This window comes from Xyrauchen texanus, chromosome 12, assembly GCF_025860055.1.
Source record: "Xyrauchen texanus isolate HMW12.3.18 chromosome 12, RBS_HiC_50CHRs, whole genome shotgun sequence".
Classification (NCBI taxonomy): domain Eukaryota; kingdom Metazoa; phylum Chordata; class Actinopteri; order Cypriniformes; family Catostomidae; genus Xyrauchen; species Xyrauchen texanus.
In genome coordinates this window covers 12,573,341-12,596,734 of record NC_068287.1, presented here as the reverse complement: position 1 = coordinate 12,596,734, position 23,394 = coordinate 12,573,341, and the positions used below count along the sequence as shown (strand labels likewise).

Genomic DNA, 23,394 nt, shown 5'->3' with positions numbered 1-23,394 from the left:
TTTGAAGTTTTTATTTCCTTTTTTTATTTAATGAAAGACAAGAATGTGCACATACATTTGCAGATGACCATAAATTAGAATGAACAGAACATTAGAAGAAAAGCAAGAAAACGACAACAAAAACCCAACAACAAAAACATTATAAAATGGGTCTTAAAGCTGATCAGACACAAAATACCCACTTTCATCACACAAACCGCAGTAGTTGCCCTATTACAAAAACATGCAATTCATATTAGCATTTAAACTCCTTTTTTTTTTGTCCTGTGGCAAGAAATCTATTTAATTCAAGATTATCTGTACAAAGAGCTTTCGTGATAAAGATTATATTCTATAAATGTAATTTTCCGTCCCTCAGGCAAAAACAAAGCTACATATTTACATAACCTGCAATTTATAGATTTCCATTATTGTGTAGTCAATCTAAGTTTGATATTTATAAGCACTATTGTTCAGTATGTTGAATAAAATACATTTATATTCTCAACAGAGCCTGAGAGCAAAGGTAGCTGGCGAAAAAAGTAACAAACCCTCTTATATCTAAAACAATTGCTGCAATTTCTAAGAAACAAACAAGTGACAGTAGTGGCATATAATTATACAAAACTAATCAAACAACATAACAGATCACATACAAGCAATTCCCTGTACTTACACCATTATTATTATTATTATTTTAAAGAATTGCAATGATGCTTGCATGTCAAAATTGCACTATATATTGTGACTAATATACTGTACAGAACTCTTTAACCAGAGAATTTGCAGATGCATCACTAGAGCTTGAGGCTGCTGTAATAAATCATGGCAGTCTGTTTATGCTGGAGCGACCACAGTATCAAGACCCCTGTGAAGAGGTTTCATTGTAATGTCTCCTAAGCACAGCTTTCAAAATATATAGAGGTGATACAGAGGCATGTGTCACAAAGCTTTTAACTGAGAAAAAGGCTTCCTTAATATATAAAATTGCAATATATGGAATTGAAATGTACTAAATATTTTGTTACATATTTACATTCAAGTTGCAAATGATCTCAAATTTCAACAGTCAGATTGCAGGCATACTCTTATGTGATGCTGTATTTCACTTATTTCATTAAAGATCCTCACTCTCTTCCAATAAAAGTACATGGTCAGTTTTTGATGTGCCAGATTAGTTAACATAATTATTATTATTATTATTATTTTTTTTTTTGGTAAAGTCATTACCTCTTCAAATTCCTTACTACAAATGCCAATAATTATGAAGCTACAGAGTTAAGATCATTACTCTTGTAATCTTTTCAGGACAGAACATGTGAGATTTACTCTCTATTCTTCTTCCTTTAAACCCATTTAAGTAAGCACTTATGCTCTGCCTTCATATGCTGTTGCAATGACACAGACAGAACAAGAGAGGGCAGTACAGTGCACAGGCCACAGCAAGGGCCCCTCTAGTAGTACAGAGGAGCAGATCGGTCATCCATGATGCTTTGTCTAAGGAAGAGCTCCAAGGAACGGTCACTAGATGGGGTGGAAAAGAAACACGGTCAGTGCATCTACAAGACAGCTCACACACTAATGACCCACTGACTTTTACAACATTGTTTCCCAACCCTGTTCCTGGAGGACCCACAACAGATCAAGGGTGAATTGCAGGAAACTTGTCAAGAATGTATCCAGGTCACATTTCATACCAAAACCAAATAGAAAACCATAAGGAATCGTATTTTGCATAAAAAAATTTTGTCTACAATTTGACTTTGAATGTTATTACTTTGTGACATTTTTGTCAGGACGAATAAGAAAATGTAACCCCCTAATTCTCATAAATATACCAAATCTGCTATTGCTTCTCATTTTTTATTTGTTTTTATTAAAGTAATAATTCACCCAAAAATGAAAATTCTCTCATCATTTACTCACCCTCATGCCATTCCAGATGTGTTTAACGTTCTGCCTTCTGCTGAACACAAACTGAGATTTCTAGAAGAATATTTCAGCTCTGTAGGTCCATACAATGCAAGCACATGGTGACCAAAGTTTCGAGCTCCAAAAGGACATAAATGCAGCATAAAAGTAATCCTTCAAACTCCAGAGAATTAAACCATGTCTTCAGAAGAGATATGATAGGTGTGGGTGAGAAAAAGATCAATATTTACGTCCCTTTTTACTATAAATCTACACTTTCACTTTGTTTTTGGCGATTCACGTTCTTTGTGCATATCGACCCCTACTGGGTAGGGAGAATAATTTATAGTAAAAAAAGAACTTAAAATGTATCTGTTTCTCACCCACACATATCATATCACTTCAGAGGACATAGATTTAACCACTGGAGTTGCATGGATTACTTTTATGCTGCCTTTATATGTTTTTTTGGACCTTTAAAATTTCACCATTCACTTGCATTGTGAGGACCTACAGAGCTGAAATATGTTTCTAAATTATTCTGTTTGAGTTCTGCAGAAGAAAGTCAGTCATACACATCTGGGATGGCATGAGGATGAGTAAATGATGAGATAATTTCTATTTTTGGGTGAACTATAACTTTATTGTAACATTGTTTTACAGAAAAAGAAAAAAGGTTTTTAAAGCAGTACTACAAATGCTACTAAGATGTATAAATAATTTATACATAAATGATTACACTATTGTGAAATACAGTTTCATTCTCCTTTCTGATAAAATTTGTTTAACTGCCATGAGAATAATGTCACAATGCAAAACGTCTTGAGGGTCCTAATAGTAAACTTTATTTCATAATTCAAAGTATAGTTTCTTGATTTTCCCTTTTGATTTTGGAGTAAGATGTGACCTGGACACCTCTTTGTGTGGTTCAACCACATATTCCCAGTGTCTCTTTTATCCGATACACCCATTTCAGGTTTTGGAGCTTCTACTAACGAACCATTGACTTGAATCAACAGCATGTTGGGGGCCTTCCAGAAATATTGTATAACAAATGAATAGAAAAAGTACTAAACTATGAACTAAATAAGATCTATTGCACTAGCATTTTAGTCTGGGATACATAATAATGTACTGCTGAAAGGCATACGGTGATTCATTTGACATATACTTATGAACAGGTGTTTGGAGAAGTCTATGAAGGGTGTTTTGAGCAAGCATGCAAATGGAACAAAACAGTTAAGTCTGTGAGTGTTTACTTTGGTCAGCATTCATAAATGCATGCAAGAGTTAGATTTTGGGTTACCTCCAGTGCCAACATATTGCCTCCATGAAAACACCATTTCCTGGCAACCAATGACCTCTCTGGCTGGTACGAATTACACATCACACACACATAAATAAAGCCAAGAACCAACCAGAGAGGCAGGTGGCAGCATGAGACGGAACAAAGTTGTGAAGCCCTAGTGCCCGTTTAAACTGAACAGTGAATGAAAGTAGAGAAACAAATAAAATAAGAAAGGGCATGATTGGTTGGCTGAGCAGCGATGGAGGCAGGAGACTTACAGAGGTCCTGCAACACTCAGAAACGGGACAATTCAGGACCCAAACTGGAAGGTAAAGAGAATCCAGGGGTTTGTACCTCAGACCGAGGCTATGCATGGCTACATTTCCACCGCATTCACACGACTGTTAGTGTTGTGTTAGATGGTTACTCGCTCTGTGACATGGCATTTTTTTTGATTGGTCACTGTATAAGATGGATGATGATACAGTCTTATATGCTTAAAGATGAGTAAATAACACGTTTCTAGAAATGACATGGGTTCAAAATATTATGCAAAATGAAAAGTCTGCCCATAGCAGTTTGGTTAGAAATCTACAATCACAAGTCCAATTTACTGTATAAAGGACAGTGTTTTGAAAAAAATAACATTTGAGGAGCACATTTAAATCCCAAGTGTTCATAGTTCTCTAAATAAAAGGCATGCTTATAAAATAGACATCTACATATACAGTACAGTTGCCCAAAAAAGTATTTGAACAATTAAGACACTTAAAAATGTATAAATATCTTTGCATTATAAAATAAAATATCAAACCAAGTGGCATTTATTTTAAAGAGATATACAAGCCCAAAAAAATAAAAAATAAAATGTACAAGCAAAACATTTCACATAAATTAGTTTGTTTTGAACTTGAGGGTAATTGACTTCATACCGTTTTTTAGTTCTGAGAAAAGCATCATTTGTTTACAGATGCCACTTGGTTTGATATTGTGTTAACTAAATGACATTTTAAGTGTGACTTCAGTGTCAAAAAGTGTCCAAAAACGTTCTGGGGCCACTATGTGTCTAGTTTCTTATATATCTCAAATAGATCATTTCAAGCTGTAAGAACACAGAAAGAGAAGTTAGAAGGAAAAAAGGCTAGCAGGCAAGCAAAGGCCACAAAAACACAGGTACAGGTCACATATTCATACAGACACAACGTCATGACACACAATCTATATAAGATTATAAGTGTGTGCTCTTCTCAGGGCAATATGAGGGTGAGTGAATTTAAATTGGAGGTGGAAAAGTCTCAAAGGACAGCAACAAAAACAATCATAACTTCCCCCAGATTTTGATTTGTGGGTGACACAGTTAAGATGGTGGGATTATTTTTCTTCTTCAATACAAATAATTTAAAATTCAAGATGACAAATTACAAATCATCGAAAGGTCATTTAAACAAATGTTTTATTAATATATAGATATTTATTCTTTTTGTAAAAAGTCACCATACATTCAAGGTCAATGTTCACTATGTTCCTCCTCAGCATGCATATTGTGATTGATACACTGATTTCTTGTGCATTTTTCCTAGTTTGTCTATTTTCCAAGGAAAAAACAAATGTTTTCAAAAGAAGAAACAAAAGAACATCAACACAGCGAGGACTACACCACAGCTCCAGAGGATCTGTCAGTCAAAATCCTAAAACTGCATGGAAACATACTACAAGGGGGAATGTTTTATAGACTTATTATGGGGTCAAAATAGTCTCAAAACGAATAGAATCACAAATGCGTAACCTTACGGCTCTTTTATATTGTTTAGTGTTGCCCAATGCATTGAACTGTAGTAAGGCATAAGTTACAGTGTTACTCCTGCATTAAGTACGCTGATTGGCTGGACTGAAAATGTCTCATCTGATTGGATAAAAAGAACGTACTTTCAAAACTTTATTGTGAATCAAAAGCTGTAAGAAAAAGCTCAACATCCACACACAAATCCAAGCTTGTACGACTTTTATCAGAGTAATTACTCAATGGTTGTAGACAATTACAACGTTAAAGCTAAAATATGTAATCTATGTGACACTAGCACCACTGAATGGAATTGCAAAAATAAACAATGTTTTCAAAACAGCTTTATGAATACGCCCCTCATCTGCAGTTGAGCGAACAAATTGTCCCGCCCCAACTAATGCTATTGGTTGAGTAATTAAAAAAAAAAGATGACTTTTTAAAGTGCCACAGAGACACAGTGTTTACAGTTTTTGAGACAATTAACCTATGAATGGCTTACTTATAGTTATCTCTGCATATTAAGCTAGGATAGAATAAAGTATTTTAACACTGAAAAGGATACATACTTAAACTTAAACATACTTAAACAATATTTCTCCCTCAAAACTACAAAAATAATTGTTAATGGATCTGTTAAGAAACCGTATTGTTAGGAGATATCAGAACCAGGATCATTAAATTTCTTAATTTATCCATCCCTAGTTACACATTTGTAAATCTCAGTATGTGAATTGGGTTCTACATTTGTGAATCATATTTTGTGAATGTGAGTCAAGATAAACATTTGTAAACTGTATTTGGTATTAATTTGTTGTATGCAAATATGAATTAGGTTATTTCATGCATATATTCATTTTAATACTATTCTGACCCCATACTATATGGTATCTAAGAATAATGTTTTCTGTTTTTTTTTTTGTTGTTTTTTTTTAGGGGGGAAAAAGTTTTGATTTTATGCTCAGAGCACTTTTCTTTCATGCATGTAGGGTGCGCAGACACATGCTGGTCTTGGTGAACAACAGAGTCCCACCCAAGTATTTTGAAGCTCATGCAACCTTCACTCTAGTTTCGTAGGTCCACTCTCGTTTGGCCCATTTTAAATTTGAGATGCAGATTGTCCTTCCAATTATTCCAATGATATTTGTGAAATCATAGAAGATCTAAGCTTATGTTTGTTTTGGCACAAAGTGACACAGCCTCTGGACCAGAGGAGCACCAGGTAATACACGAGGGATCACAAAGGTTCTTCAAAAACACACACAGAGAGAGAGCACACTCTGCACAGCTGAACCACATAATAAAATAAAAAACATTACTCATTTTGCTTGAGGTTCCCATAAATTCTGCTTAGAAAAAAACAATCAGCAAGAGCTTTGCAATGAGGAGAGCTGCTCCAAAATACCAAATTTGCTTTTCTTTTGGCACTTTTACATGAGGATGTCATTTTAAAAAACAACCACATAGCAAACTTGTGCTCATGCATGAAAGACAGGAAGTGGTAAGCAGTCTCTTTGGAGTCCACAGCGATGTCATAGCGGCGTCACTACAGGCGAGTCTGTAAAGCGGCGAGGCGAGCAGTTGGACTGCGTTCCGGACGTTCTTCTCAGAGTTCCCCCCCGACCCACCACACGCGACCGCCACTATCACCCCGGCAAGACGCAGGGAAGAAGAGAGCACAGAAAGGAGGGATGAGACTGGCCCCTTCCATTGGAGGAGGAGTGTGTGAAGGCAGAGCTTAAGAGGGGGAGGGGCTAAGGGAAGAAGGGCCATGGCCCCTGTGCTATCCGGAGCTGTATCTGTCTGATATTCTGTGTTCACACTGTTGAAATCAATTTGCCATCGGAACTGTGGAACAAAGAGAGAAGGAAGCTTGCCAGGTCGGACACATTTAGAGAGAAATTAAGAAAAGACAAGACAGCCACAAATGGGCAGGTGTCAAACGTGTAAGGGGGCTGATTCACTTCCTTCAAAAAACAAAAAAAAAACCTACACTGCTAAGATTAAATGCATCAGCAATGAAATATGCCATGGGAAGTTAACTTTTTCCAAACATATATTACTTGTAGTTATTTACAAAAAGTTATTCAATTAGAAGAAGGTATTGAAATGGGTAAAATCAGGGTTTATCTAAATGTATCTATATGGTGAAAATTCTGAAAAATATTCAGTGTAAATTCCATCTTAAACTTCATACAGCATCTGTACATGTCGTTTACCACAGAAAATAAGTGTATACTGTACATCAAAACACATACAATGGAAGTCTATAGGGCAAGACATAACAAGACTAGCATTGTGATAAAATTGCTTGCTAATCTTGTCTCAGCAAAGTTATACATTACCAGTCAAAAGTTTGGACAGACCTACTCATTCTTATTTATGACTACTTTCCAAATTGTAGAATAATGGTAAAGTCATCAAAACTATGGTATAACAGAAATTTTAAAACTGATAGTTCTGCTTCTGGATGCTCCTTGGTCAATAGCTGTGCTTTATTCACGATACAGCACAGCTATGAACCCTTCACAAAGCAACTATTTGTATCACTGCAAAGCACCCATAGATGATCGTTATTTCTGTTGCATAGTAATGTTCTGTTTAATGTCAGGGACTATAGATGAAGTTACTGTTTACAAACACGCTGCCGCGGCACTTCCGGGTTCTTTTGGCACCACAGAAAATAAATGCTTTCAATGGCCACTTTGCTCAAATTGAACTGAAAATGCCCAAAAATGCTGTTTGTGTTAAATTGGTGGATCAGGACAAACTGTGGATTTGACATAAAATGCTATTTCATGGATCACCGTCACTGTTATCAGATGATATGATTTTTGCCCCGCAGCTGATGTTGGTAGATTTTAACTTTTTACAAAGGAATCACACAAACTGATTTCATTTCCAAAGTGTAAAAGCTGTGACAGAAATAAGGCCAAATCTGAGCTATCCACCATTAACCACCATTTAAGGATCCACTGGGACGAACCAGATAATTTCCATCCCTGCAGCACATACTGGCTATTTTCAAAAGGATTTCCAGATAAAACGAATGTAATGCTTTAAAAAAAAATTTTTTTTTAAACTTCAAATATGCTGTTTTCATATTTAATATGTCAAAAGTTATAATAATGTATGTGGACCTATTATTTAAGTAGTTAAGAATATTGCATTTATGACTAACGATAGTTATAATTATGATTTTCTACATTTCTCAGGCTTTAGAAGTTTGTTAAACTTGTGAGGATGTGCATTAATCAACCTGCTCTTTTTCCAACAGAATCAAACATGCCAAATTTGATTGTTGAAAAAGAGCCTACATATACAGTTTTTCTTCACTAAAAACCATAGACATTTGGGGTGCCATTAAATATTGATTTATCAATAATTGATTGGAACGTTATTTAATCTATACATTTTTGAGGAATCAATATATTAACATCAGCCACATTTAAATTAGAAGTCTAATTTGTGTGCTTTCAAAACACTGCCATTACATTGAATGTAGTATGATGTAATAGCTTTGGGAGACCAGAAGGGGGCGACATAACATTTACTGAAGCCTGTCGCAGCATGGACAAGGCATCACACACACATTAAGAGCTTATGGCAGTCCAAAGTTATGAAGAGTTTTGCACTTCTTCAAGAATTAAAGTTATGTCGATGAGTTTGCAGGTTAGTGTATGAAACTGGTGTCACAGTGCAAACGATTAGCAATGGCAATGTTTATTATGCAATTACTCTTTATGTAGCCTTGAATATGTCTTTCATTCAAACCACAAAAAAGACATACTAGTAACTGAAAATATATTGTGCAGGCTATACGAAAGATATAATCTATGTCCTTTGGTAATGATTTGAGTCGATTTAAAAAACAAAAATATGCGAGTTGAAAATTTAAACAGCCTTCAGATACATCGTGGACCTTCATAGAAAATAATTGTTTAGAATTTTAGAACGCACCATGTCACCTGCCGGACATGTCCTGTGCACAACCCACATTAATTTACCCAGCCGCTCACACTTTACCAAGTAGTGCCGTGAAATATGTTTGAAAAGACAAAGACTATTGTGAAAATAGCAGCCCTATTTATATCTGAAAAAATCCTGATGTATATAAATATATATATCGAAAATAATCTGGAAAATTTTACGATTACCAATACGAGAAAACAGCATCAATTCCAAGCCTATTAGACATCCCTTCATAATACTTTCATTAACATACACATTACTACATTATATAATTCTTAACAGATTATTACAATTGCAGCGCTGCTCATATCCACCATTAAAAGCTGCTGCTCTAAAGAACCAGGAAGCTTCTAACGGAAGGATGGCATTTAAAGATTATAAACATTTGTGCCTTTAATATTTGTATTATGTGGTATCTGCATTATGTAAGCATCAAGGCACTCGAGGCTGTGCCATATTGTGAATATAGTAATTTCTGAAAGGGTTGCAGAGATTACTCCGCTGAGTCAGTCCATCTCAAGTGGTCCAATAATTGTAAAGTTGGTTGCTTGACCCTTTTCCCCAATTTTTAACGAGTGATTACCTCTATTTATTGGTATTGCAAAACCACAATTAAAAAAATATATATATTTTACATGGTTTAACCACGACAACCATCTTTGTGTCATGGCACACAACAAATTTTGGTTATACAGCGGTTTATGGAAACCTCAATATCTCAGCTCAGGATGGTTCTAGCTCCTTGGAAAAAAACTGACCTCTTGAGCACATTACAAGCTACATGTACATATATAAACATTTTGCACATTCTTGTTCCTTAGTCTTAGAACTTAAGTCCGAATGTAATGCTCAAGATTGCTCAAAGTTCCACTTTTAGGGTCAGTTTACAATGGGAAGGATTACATTTTTTTTAGGGGGTACCTAGGCAAGTATAGTATGCATGCAGAACATTTAAGGTTTGAGACTTCTCTCTTCTTCTTTTTTTATGGGGATGAGAATGTGCACGTTTTTTTAAATTACCTTCACTTTTGTGTTGGATATCTCTACTGGGAACCAGATGGGAAATTGAAATTCTCACAGAAATAAGTCCTCTGTAGCAGCATTCTGCGTTTGAGATACCACTGGTAACAGAGCTAGGGCTAGTAGAAATCTGGGGAAAAGCCTAATTTATTCATGCATTTTGGGAAATGAACAGATGTAATAAGCATAACAAATAATACAAATGAACAGTATTTTACAGTAATAATGTTTATGATTGACATACAATAGCTTATGCTTATCAATGTTACTACTTTTGATATTGGCAACAGTGAAGCATGATCTATCATATGGTTTTTCAAATCTGCAGATTTTAGCTCAAACCCTGATCAAACTCACCTGCCTGTAATTTTATAGTAATCCTGAAGACCTAATAGACTGAGAATTTTAACATTGTCTTCTTTGTTTGCAATGGCACGCTTTTCTTTAAGAGCCTCAATTATTCTATTCTTTTGGCGACTGAGTTTTGGCATTGTTATTCTCTGCTGGATTCATGTCATCAAATGATTCATCCAGATTTATTTTCAAAATTTCAAAAATCCTTCCTACTTTAGTTTTCAAAGCACTTTGTCTTTTATCTGAACTCACCTTCCAAATCTTGGATGCAGGGGATACTCCAAGAGAAGCACAAGCAGAGTTAACCTTTTAAAGAGAATCTTTGGGAAATACAAAGTCCTCACTCTGCTCCATACATGTTTCTTTTTCAAACACAAAAATTATTTCGTGGACTTTTCTATGAAAATGTCAGGTTCCTATCTGAGATATTCAACACAAAAGTGAGGGGAATTTAAAAATGGCACATTCTTGCCTCATAAAAGAGAGAAGTCTCAAACTTGAAATGTTCTGCATGCACACTATACTTACCTAGATACCCTCTAAAAAAACAAGACTGAGAATCATTATAAATGGACCCTAAAAGTGGAACTTTGAGCAAACTTGTTGCTAAGTTCTAAGTCTAATGAACAAGAATGTGCAAAATATATATATATAGTCATGTGCCTTGTAATGTGCTGTTGAGATCAGTTTTTGTTCCAGTGAGCTAGGACCATGCTGAGCAGAGATATTGAGGTTTTCGTAAACAGCTGTATAACCAAAATGTGTCATATGCCATGACACAAAGATGGCCTTTGTAAATAAACCAAGTAAAATAAAAAAAACAAACTGGTGGTTGTGCAATACCAATACATAGAGGTAATCATTCAAATTTTTTGGGAAATCTGTATTAGACCACATGAGATGTCGTGCCTATATTCACAATATATTATATATAGCACAGCCTCTCAAACCTTATTGCTTAATAACAGACTTCCTTTGTAAATACATTTCACATTAACTTTGTTTACTGCAAACTAAGGGACAATTTGAAAGTTGTCTGTGGTAACCGACAGTATGCCACAAGTGTTCTTGATAGAGCTTCCCTTGTTTTTGAACATTTACTTAAAGTGAACTGATATAAGGGTTACTAATTAATGTAACTCAGCTAGACAACCAGAGACAGTGAATTCAGGGCACACGGACAATGAAGCTGTGATCCTGACGAGAATGGATGACATACACCGTGAAGTTACAGTGAAAAAAAAATAAAACAAAGATCCTCACACACACACACACACACACACCACACACACCACACACACACACACACACCTTGAGAAATGATTTACAATTATCTGATGAAACAGGGCAGGTCTTCCAACAAATATCAGCACTACATTGCACATTTAGCATAAGCAAGCAAAAGAGCTAAGAAAGGGAAAAACTACTATTCACTATCACATGTATAACTAGCAGTACGGTTTTTGCATTTGAGTAACATTGGCAAGTCTTGTTTACTGCTTCATTATTTAGTGTTGGAATTTCGGTTCATTAAGAGCCGATCTTACCTTGTGGCAAAAGGATTGTCATAATCCTCTAGCGCTGGCTGGAATTTTTAAAAAGAACATTTCAGGACTGCTTAGCAACTAATTTCGAGTTTTAAGGGAAATTATCCAACATTACATCAACGCATATTATTAAAGGAATGAAAATCATGCATGTTAAGATTAACTCACACCAGCAGATTAAAGAAAATGAGTAGTAAATGAATAGAATATGCAGAGTTAAAAAGAACTTCAGAGAAAGGAGATATCAGTGAGAGATACATGTATTATGCTAATACATGTGTGCAAGTACCTGTGCAAAGCCTGCCATGCTGTATGGGCGTGGTCGAGTCTGTGTTAGGCTCTGTGCCAAGAGTCGGGCGGTCAGTCCATAGTCAGGCATGGGCAGAGACATGTCCTCTCTCTCCAGCAGGTTCCCTGTGCTGCTGCTCTTCCCATGATGAAGACTATAGGATGAAGGTCAGTCAATCAATTATTACACAAAAAAACGGATTGTGAACCGTTTATGGGTTGTAAGGGTACATACTTGACTCTTAACTTCTCGCCTTCACTGTCAGGTAGCACCCGAGTGTAGGAAAAAGGAAACCAACCTCGCCTGAAAGGAAAGAGTGTTTCATTAGAAACTCAATTTCATAAATAAATAAATAAATAAATAAATAAATAAAAAGCCTTCTTCTCAAGAACACCTTCCTGTAGTGCCAGTTTCTGGAAATTCTGGGTCACCAACAGACCAGAAAGAAATGTTGTTTGTGCGTAACCTTCACCCAGAAGTAACAGAACACCTGTTGCTGATGGCATCTATCTGGTTTGGACCCATCTGCTCATTATGGCTGTGCAGAGAGAGTGTGACAAACTGCTCTCTGGGCTGTGGGTATGTGATCTTTGCACATCACACTGACGCAAAGACTGCACTAGGCACTATTCTTTTTGAGAACCTCTTGGGCAGGCCAATGAGGATTATGTGGGCCAAGCACAAATCCACTCTGTGAAGTAGTGGAAGCAGGAACAGCTGCGTTACGAGCCTGGCAAAGGACAAGTATAGCATGGCACTAAACAAGATTTTCTCAGTCTTTAGGGACATCCAGTCATGCAAAGTAAAGTGTTACAAGAACGGATCGAAGGGCTATAATTTTGTCCATTATGCCAGTTTTGAGGCTACCGACGGCCATAAAAACTCTGGATGCTGATCAGTGACCATCAAGTGTCCATCAGCCACTAAGTCCCATGAGGAGCATCAGGCTGAAAGAAGGCTCCACGTGCACAGCGCAACAAAAAAACTAAATAAAAATAAAAAGATTGTGCAATAAAACATGAAATTGTTCAAATTAAATTAAAACTTTCCAAAATATTTATTAAAATTAAATATAAATGAAAATTGACTTATTGATTGACAACGTTGTTGGTAAATTTAGAAACTGACATAAGGGGAACTAATAGGTCACTTCAGCTTAACAATTCAGGCAATCAGCTAAGTAAGGAATAACTGACGACGGACCACTGAATTAATAAAAAACATTATGCGGTCACGACACAAAGTGGAATGGCCGTTTAACCTCTCGCAGACATCAATGTGTGTCAGGCTCCCGAGTATGTGTATGTGTGTGAATAAACAAAGTGTGTGTCCATGTGTGAGAGTGTGGGTGTGAGAGGGGGAGCACGATGGTGCTTTCTAGTGAGGCTGATTGGGCGAAATCCGATCCAACACTTGCACATATTAAAAAGTCATTGCAAATAACTTCGAAACTGTTGTACTGATCAAGTTGCGGGGTTGCGGCTCTGTTTGTTGGTCAAAATAAAATGGTAAATGGTCTGCACTTATATAACGTCTTTTTAACCTAGCTGCCATGCAAGGCGCTAGCCTGCCATTGGGAGCAACTTGTGGTTCGGTGTCTTGCCCAAGGATACTTCGGCTGTGGGCTGGGAATCGAACCGCCAACCCTGCGATTAGTGGACAACCCACTCTACCACCTGATCACAGCCGTTCAAAAGTTCAAGAAATATGTATGACTGAACCTGGCGTCGTTCATGTTTTCTGTTCTTTCCAACAACAAAGAACTTGAAAATGACGTACTTGTAATTACCACTTCAGAAACAGGCAGTAGTATAATTCCAATTGCACATGAAGGTAGCATTCAACCTGGGTTGCCATGAGCCAACAGCTCTTAATGTATATGTTCTAAGCATGTGCAAAGCCCACCATGCCCCAGCTCTGACACAGCGCAAGTTTCTGTCCAGTTCTGTTGCTGATTTTTGGATTGAGTGCTTACATCTTGTTCTTTTCATTCTCTCCATAGTGCCATCCGTCACGAGCCTCAGGTACTAACAGGGTAATGATGTCGCCCTCAGTGAAGCTGAGCAGGGTGGTGTTGTCGCCAGCGGCGTGGGAGAAAATGGCCTGTACACGAGAGCGTCCATTCTTCTCCAGACCTGCTGCCATGGAACTTGACCTGGGCAGAGTTCTCGTTTCTCCTAGAGAGAAATTTAAATATTCAAGCCTCAATTTGTAAATTAACTTTTATAATAATTGCAATAATTTCAAAGCAATTTATTGGGATTTTTTTTATTTATTTTAAAGAAATTGTTAAATTAAAAAGCATTGTTAATAAAAACTCCAGAGACTGTGAAACATTAGTGTAAGGTGAAAAGGATAGCATTCAATTCTTAACATTTATTTAAAGATTTAGAAAAAATTAAGTATGTAACCTCTCTAAGTATCTTGTTTTATTAATATAAGTAACCTTGCAATGTTTGACCATATTTTTTGGACAATTTCTGTAAATTGTATTTAAAACGATCCACAAAACATATGAGTTACATTGGAAAAGAGCAAAAGCTTATTTGATAATATGTTGGAAGGCAAAAGTTGCACTGGTAGGACTGGTCAATTTGAAAGTTGTTGCACAGAGAAGTGTCAATTCATAGATGTGGATTATAAGGAGATTATGATGGATAGAGGCAAATAGATCACATACAATTATGCATCAGGTCAAAACGTATGTTAGATGCCATAATAATGTTTTATTTATTTATGGGCTCTACATGCTTTTTTGGACAGGACAATGGAGAGTGATATGTAAGTATTGGGAGCGAGAGGGGGAAATGAAATAAAAAAAAGACAAAGGCTAGACTTGAAACCATGTATCACTACCGCTGTGCCGTGGATCCAGTGACCAACGCTTCAGTGACTGGATCAGGATTGTTTTAAAGCAGGGAGCAAAATCACCTTGGTCTAAAATGATCCAGGGCCCATCAATATTCATTGCCGGCCATGAAGCTGTATTTTGCATTATTAGCATTAAACACATTTTGTTCTTATGCAAATGGAATTATTTTGCTGTTTTTCTCCTTGAATAATAGAGACAAACAGTGCAGGTTACTCACAGTGTCATATACAAGCTAGTCTCCATCTCCACCGGTCACAAAAACATGAGCATCATCATGATTTTGCTCCTCATATATTTGCTTTGGTAGCTTAACGTAAGGTATATTTCTAAATGTGTCCTGCCAAATAGAGTTCTGTAAAAATAAAATCTACATCAGTAAAACGTATGTAACTTATGTAAACCTCTAATGTTGAATTTCCAAATAAAGTTACAGGCCATCGGCAATTTTTACATTTTATTTTTACTCTCATTGGTGCTTGGTGAGTGTTCATTTTGGACCCTGATCATAACATTTCACCATGGGGTTGTGTTGACTTCTCTTACCCACAGTAGTCTTGTTCTTAGCTGGCTGGGGCCTGCGAACAGGCAGGGTGTTGGAGTAGACGTCGCTGACCTGTCTCTGGGGCTGGCTCTGGGTTTGAGTCTGAGATTGAGGGGAGGGCGGTCTTCCCTGAGGGGCCCCACCATCTTTCCAATATTCGTCCCCATGGACCCCCGTCGTACCATTCACCAGAGACATGCCATCAGGACCCATTAGCCGCTGCAAATGTAGAGATCACCATGTAAATGCAATTAGACTACTATGACTAGGCGATTTAAAAATGAGCATTTCACTCAAGGTAAACATGATAAAATATTGATAAATTTATAATTGGTATTTATTTTATCAATATATTTGAGGCATCGATATCTTAAATAAATATATTAGCAAAAATTGTAATTAGAATCCTAATTGGTCTTCTGTTGAACAGTCTGGCCTAATAGCATTGGGAGACCAACAGAGGGTGCTATAACATTTATTGAAGCTGAGTCTTGGGTACACTAAGCACTGATTTCACACACAGATGACAAGCTTATGTGGCGCAGCTGAATGCAGTGCAAAGTTACGAAGGTTTTTGCACTTAAAGAATGAACAAAATTAAGTCGATGAGTTTGCAGGTTAGTATGAAACTGGTGTAATGGCGAAAACGGAATGATTAGAAACGGTAACTTTTATTATGCAATTTTACTGTCTGAAGCCTTGAATATGCCTTTCATTTAAGCTGTCAAACCACAAAAAGACATACTTGTAACTGAAAATACATTGTGTAGGCTATTTCTCTAGTCCAGTAATGACTAGAGAAAAATGATATGTCCTTTGATAATGATTTGTGTCAAATTTATTGGAAAACAATGCAAGTTGCATGCCATGGCACTGAAGAATTTTTACACTGACTGTCCGTGGTGTGTGCGTAACTTTGTAGAAAATAATTATGAATTTTAGAATGTGCCATGTCATCTGCCAGAGGCGTCCGATGCACCATGACGTCTGCCAGTCATGTCCGATGCGAGACCACCTTTAATTTACCCTACCGGTCACACTTTACCAAAGTTGTGTTGACAAATATGTTTGAAAATCCAAAAAATATTGAGCAAGGAACAGTCCTATTTGAAAAAAGGCTAGAAATATATTGATAATCATCTGGAAAATCCTCTGATTAGCAATGCGTGAAAAAGGCTAATCGATCCCAAACCAAATTACAACTATTTTCTTGTGCACCATAGTTTGGGTAACGCTGACACAAACATACAAGTGTGCAGTAAGAGCTGGGGTTAAAACTCAGACAAAGCCACAGATTTCTAAACAAGCTATTTGATGTAAGAGTATCCTTTCAGCAGTAGCATCAATAAAGCGAGAGCACATTATGGATGTAGAAACTCAGTTTTCGTGAGCAGCCTTGATATTATTATTCTGCAAGCATTCTGCCTCAAGCAAGGGCCACTCAACAATTACACTGCCTGCAGAAATGAGTTTTAAAGAGGTTGAATCATCATACGCCCAGCTAACATGGTAGTTTGGAAATACATGCTTATTCATTCATGGTTCAAGCAATCAAACATGCATCAAGATTTAAGATGACTCAAATGTGACTAAACTACAAAAGCAAGTAATTTCATGAGATGGATGTCAAATATTCCTGCAAATATACTGAACACTAATTTACAATTGAACCTCATTTTTATTTTTTATTAAACATTTATTTTCCGTGACATTACCAGTCTAGGGGTAATGAAATTGGTTTTCTGCATTGTTTACACCAACTTATCATAGTGTAGGAAATTTCAGGCAGAGAAATAATAAAGGATTACGCAGGAGGACTTCTTTGAGGCTCTGGAGCCAAACAATGGGACGTTTGTCATAAAACGTTCATCCCAGAGAGTCAGCACTAAGATGTCTGATCTAACATCATCTAATAATACTTGGGGTGGTATATACTAGTTGACATAACGTAGCCTGAAGTCGACTAGTCACTTTCCATGTGATTAACAAAATGCATCTTAACAAATACTGCAGGTGGCGTAGGATGGCAAGGGAAGACTCATTCATATTAATGAGGAAAGGTCTACCTGATTTGTTGGGGTTAGGTTTAGGGGTTGGTTATAGTTTCTCTAATCAACCAGCTAATGCTTCCCAGATGAATATTACTGAATCTTATAATCAGTTATCAATTTACTGAAGAATATAAATGACTTTTCCCCTGCCACGCTTTATTCTACATATGGTGCTGTGCGCACATTCATGAGCGCTACCATGTTGAGATCATACACTGATCAGCCCAACATTAAAACCACCAGACTAATATCATGTAGGTCCCTTCATGCTGCCAAAACAGCTCTGACCCGTCAAGGCATGGACTTCACAAGACCTCTGAAGGTGTCCTGTGGTATCTGGCACCAAGACGTTGGCAGCAGATCCTTTAAGTCCTGTTAGTTGCGAGGTGGGGCCTCCATGGATCGGACTTGTTGGTCCAGCACATCCCATAGATGCTCAATCGGATTGAGATCTGGGAAATTTGGAGGCCAGGTCAACACCTTGAACTCTTTGTCATGTTCCTCAAACCATTCCTGAACAATTTCTGCATTGTGGCAGGGCGAATTATCCTGCTGAAACAGGCCACAGCCATCAGGGAATACCGTTGCCATGAAGAGGTGTATGTGGTCTGCAACAATCTATAGGAAGGTGTTACTACCCTCCTAAAACTACCTATCAAAGTAACATCCACATAAATGCCAGGACCCAAGGTTTCCCAGCAGAACTTTAGAACCCAGAGCATCACACTGCCTCCGCCGGCCTGCTTTCTTCCCATAGTGCATCCTGCAGCCATCTCTTCCCCAGATAAACAACACACATGCACCCAGCCATCCACTTCTTGGTTCTAAAAGAAATGCGATTCATCAGACCAGGCCACTTTCTTCCATTGCTGCATGGTCCAATTCTGATGCGCACGTACACATTGTAGGCACATGCCACTGCATACTGGGAACACCCAACAAGACCTACGGTTTTGGAGATGCTCTGACCCAGTCCTCTAGACAAATCCCAATTTGGCCCTTGTCAAATTCACTCAGATCCTTTTGCTTGTCCATTTTTCCTTCCAACAACTGACTGTTCACTTGCTGCATAATATATCCCACCCCTTGACATGTGCCATTGTAATGAGATAATCAATGTTATTCTCTTCACTTGTCCGTGGTTTTAATGTTGTGGCTGATCGATGTATAGACCATAGACCAGCTGAATTTTACTCACTGTATCTCAATAATCCCTATTAATTAGATGCTTTTACTCACAAAATAAATTAATCAAGCCTGACTGAGAGTAGAGCACTTTTTTTTTAATGACATTGGTAACTGAGAACTTCTGTGTTTGCATGATGCTGGATTACCATCGCTATGTGTCAATGCAACAAACACAAATATAACTAAACGCACCAAAGGATGGTAAACAAAGAACGGCAAAGAAAGTCTACTCATTAGGTCTGCAATTTCAAACATAGAAAATATTTTGTGACATTTTCACATCTTGTTTGAGGGAAGTATGTTTCACTGACCCCCTGGTGTCCCAAGCCACTCCCCATCAAGGCAGCTAGTTCCGGTGGCACGGGTAGCGGTTGAGCTCCAGGTATGGGATCTGAGATAACCAGGTTGCCCTTGGAGGAGTGCAAAGGGCTGGAGAGCATGGTGCTGGAACCAGAGGTCATCTGCTGGGCGAGCAGCATCGCCCTCTCGGGCAGCTTGTTGGGGTCTGAGCAGGCCTGCTGCCATACTGGGATCTTCTGAGTGAGAAGGTCCTTACCCTGCAAACAAGAACACCACACATTGGGAAAACAGATCAAATTTAGGATGATTACAAAAGTCATCTGCCGGTAAATGTAGTGGAAAACTTCGTATTTTTTGCTTGTCGTACAAAAAATTACCATGATAATCATAGATTCTATTAAAATACCAATTGTTACTACTGTAAAATCGTAACTACGTTTTTAAATATTCAGATGAAAATGTGAGTGATGCTTGCCCATGTAAACTTGCTGCCATAATGCTAGGGTTTTGTGGACGGTTGCCAGGGCATTTCTAAATTATACGGTTGCTATGGTGTTTTTCTTTTGGCACATAGGGTGATTTAAAAATGGCATTACTGCACCTTTGAAGGCACTGCAGGAAGGGGATGGAACCACTCAAAGGGTCGTTCCACATGATAGTAAGAATGAATCATTTCATGAAGGGCTCCTCCACAAGTGAAGGGTACAGTAATGCCATGCTCCCTTCAGAGTACTCATGTCAATGGGCTCTGCAATTCAGAGTGAATAGGGCATAGGGATGATCACTTTCGATTGGAATTCGCTTATGGATATTGAGTTGAAAGGGTGTACTGACTTTGCTATGGTGTAGATAGGGTGTTTTTACAGGCACAAGCCAAAAGTATTCTGGTTCCTTTATATGGCTTGAATCCATCCTTCAAAGTAAGTCTATATGACTTCATTGCCTGTTAAATTGTCTGTTAGGTGAAATTGTTTACATAAGTAATAGCATACCTCTCCACAATAATTTGTACTATGAGGTATAAATAATCACACAAACATAACTCCCTTTCTTGTTATGCACCAAAGTTTAATACCTATGATAAGGAATTTGCTCAAATCACTAACCCCAAGTGTGTACAATAGTAGCTAATAATGGTGATTGCTGCAAAAACAATGGTGACTGAACTTCAGCTTCTTGGTCTTTTGCTATAGATTTTAATGTAGCACATTAAATAATAGCACAACATAAACAGTAATTCATCTTGCATAATTTCTTTGCCATTTGTTGTGCATGATTTTGAACAACTGCTGATGGGTCTCTCACTTCTCAGACCACTATGCATTACAGCACACTGCAGTGTGGGTGACGGGCAGTCGTCTCCATCCTACCACCCACTTCTGGTGACTCACCGAACAACACACTCATGGCTCCATGTTCTAACACACTCTCTCTCTTATGCCCACCCTTTTTGAACTCTTCCCACACATGCCTTCATTCTGATGAACTACTGGACAGGATGTTCTTGAAAACGAAAGGCTTACCTTCACCCCTCCCAATAGTTTCAGTAATGTATCAGGGGAAACCGTTTAGTACAAGCAAGTTATATGTAAGGCATAATGTACAGCCAGCCAGACATCAATCAAAGGTATTGTATTCCAGTATTATCTGGTATGTTATCATGGACGGCAGTCATATAGACAGTTTAGTGTTCATTATACAAAAATAATGTTGTGATTGACCAATCAGAATCAAGTATCCCAACATGTTCGGGTATGTTGCAATGGACAACATTCAAATATACAGTTTAGCAGTCATTCTAGAAAAATACTGCCATAATTGATCAACCAGAATAAGGTATTTCAGTATGTTCTGATATGTTGTCAAGGATAATGTTCAAATTTACAATATAGCGGCCATTATACAAAATTATAGTTGTGATTACCCAATCAAAATTAAGCATTCCAGTATTTTCAGGTATGCTGCTACGGACAAGTCAAATATATAATTTTTCAGTCATTATACAAAAATATTGACATGATTGCCAATCAGAATGAGGTATTCTGGTGTGTTGCCATGGACAATGGTCAAATATAGTTTAGCGGGCATTAGGTATTGACCAATCAGAATCAGGTATTTTGGTATATTCCGATATGTTGCCATGGACAACGGTCAAATATACAGTTTATTGGTCATTATTTACCAATCAGAATGAAGAACTCCTGATATCCTCATATAATAAACAGACGAAGCGCATACCTCAAAAAGCATTTACAAAGATCTCCCCCCAGGACGCATGCGCAAACACTCACACACTCGCATGTGCTCACGCGCACACACACACACACACGCGCACACACGTATACTGATGTAAAAAGGTACATTTAAGTAGATTGCATACTGTATGTGATGGGACTACCTGAAGATCATAATAACTGCTCTGCATGCAGTCTGCAGTTTCAATTATGTGATTTTAAAGTTAAGAAGTGTCTGTGTTATTACGTATAATTGATATGCCAGAAATGGCATGCATTACTTTAAAGGCACTCTTGGAATATGGCTGAAGACAATTGCAGGGGAGAATAATCTTGTGTCATAAGCCCAAACAAACTAAGCCCAACGGAGATAGTCGTGAGAGGGCCTTTGGGCATTGCCATGGCAACTGCTGCTGTCTTTAGTCATATTACAGAAGAGATGGTAAAACTTCATTGGTGCATATGCTGTCTATATTGGATGGGGAAAGGAAAAGAATCTGGATCTCACCTTGCCATGGTAGGCGCTGCTGTTCTTGGCCACGGCGCACTGGCGGTCCACCAGGAAACAGTATCTCCTACGTTCCTCTGACAGCGCTGTTTTGTAGCCCTCTGCTATGAAGGTATCCAGCTCGCTCTGTTTACTGCTGATGGTCTCAACGAACTGAGGAAAGACAAGAAAGGAGAGAGTCAGCTTTTATAGCGAACACTCAAATGAAAAAAGATAGCATATACCCTATTAAAGGCTCTTTCATTACTTCTTGATCACACATTAATTAATTAATGGGTCCTTCAAATCAACATACTGTGTTTATTTACAGCACATGTACAGATGATATTATTTTACAATATTTTCAGTGAATAACGCTTGGCTTAAGAAAACTCAGAATATACAAATATATGGACTATTAAATTGTGTTTTTTTTTTTTAATTTTGGATCTAAGCTTTATTAATCAGGATTGGCATGATTAACATATATTATTACCATATTCTTGTGTCAAGGTATTTACATGGTCCTTCAAAGTATAACATGGCATTAGCATGATCCCATGCCAAAAAAAACATGTCAATATCATGGTACTCTTCTGTGCTTTGTTGTGCCTGACTGTTTTCTAGATTAAAACAGGTTTGAAAATGAGTTTGAGTGCTGCTTATGTATGAATGTGTTTTAGATGGCTGTGTGGTAGTTTTCTTATGAATACTAAAAGGCTTTTTTTTTTAACTGCTCTCTTCTGATTGGCCCATAATCACCTTGCATCTCCCTGTCTCACATCCCCAGTGGGTACTCTCGGCTCCCAGAAATGTCAAAACCATTACAGAACTCATTATCTCAACACATCCAGGTGTTTTAATGCCCTATTCCAATTTACCCACAACAGGACGAGGGGGACACTCAATTGTCCACTGGTATTATTAGGCATTTCAATTATATTAGTCTGAATTAGACAAATGATGAGAAAGCATTACAATGAGGAAAACTTTTCAGACACTATAAAGATTCAACGATGGGAACGGCTTCAAAAACAACCTTACAGACTGAGTGAATGAAGAATAATAAGCGAGAGTTTCAGAAATCTAATGGAGCCAAAAGTCTCCAACGGTTATGCGACAAAAGCTTGTCTGTGTTCAGATGAACTCTGGATTGGAAAACTAATGGATCGTAAAACCAGCAGGAGAGTTTATAGAGAGATTTTACGGATTTCCATCCATCTTTGATCACTGTAACCAGAACACTCAAATAAGAGCTTTTTGAAGAGAATTTTTACTAGACTGAGGATAAAACACAACATAAGTTCGAGACTGCATGAAAATCACATTTCACAATTCAATGTATGGTATAAGTTGAGTACATGCAGTTTGGTTTTGCTACCACAGGTTGGCATTAGTTTCACACTGATAGGCTTGCAATTGTTGAAGAACTTCACAACAGATGATCACAACAGGGAAATTAAATCCATGTCTGTTAACTTTGAGGTCATCCATATGCTAGTGTACCCATAAGCTAAGTGCAAAGGTGACACAATCAACTTGAAGAACATTTCCAGACTTTCTTTTCCAGGAAAATGAACC

General features: G+C 37.5%; 1 protein-coding gene across 4 annotated transcripts in view; it reads right to left on the bottom strand.

Moving 5' to 3' along the window:
* The window catches only part of LOC127652402 (brain-specific angiogenesis inhibitor 1-associated protein 2-like), a 111,162-nt gene continuing 87,768 nt past the window's right edge, over window positions 1–23,394 (bottom strand). The window contains exons 7-15 of one of the 4 annotated variants that reach the window (XM_052138525.1): window positions 21,835–21,987; window positions 19,104–19,349; window positions 15,556–15,772; window positions 14,116–14,317; window positions 12,375–12,443; window positions 12,141–12,294; window positions 11,852–11,889; window positions 3,457–3,500; window positions 1–1,503 (exon numbers count right to left, since the gene is read on the bottom strand). In XM_052138525.1, the coding sequence (XP_051994485.1) occupies window positions 3,473–3,500; window positions 11,852–11,889; window positions 12,141–12,294; window positions 12,375–12,443; window positions 14,116–14,317; window positions 15,556–15,772; window positions 19,104–19,349; window positions 21,835–21,987 (1,107 nt within the window). In that variant the 3' untranslated portion in view covers window positions 1–1,503; window positions 3,457–3,472. Of the gene's footprint in view, window positions 1,504–3,456; window positions 3,501–6,659; window positions 6,807–11,851; window positions 11,890–12,140; window positions 12,295–12,374; window positions 12,444–14,115; window positions 14,318–15,555; window positions 15,773–19,103; window positions 19,350–21,834; window positions 21,988–23,394 lie in introns of those variants that run through there. The other 3 variants (XM_052138523.1, XM_052138524.1, XM_052138526.1) reach the window with 3 other exon arrangements.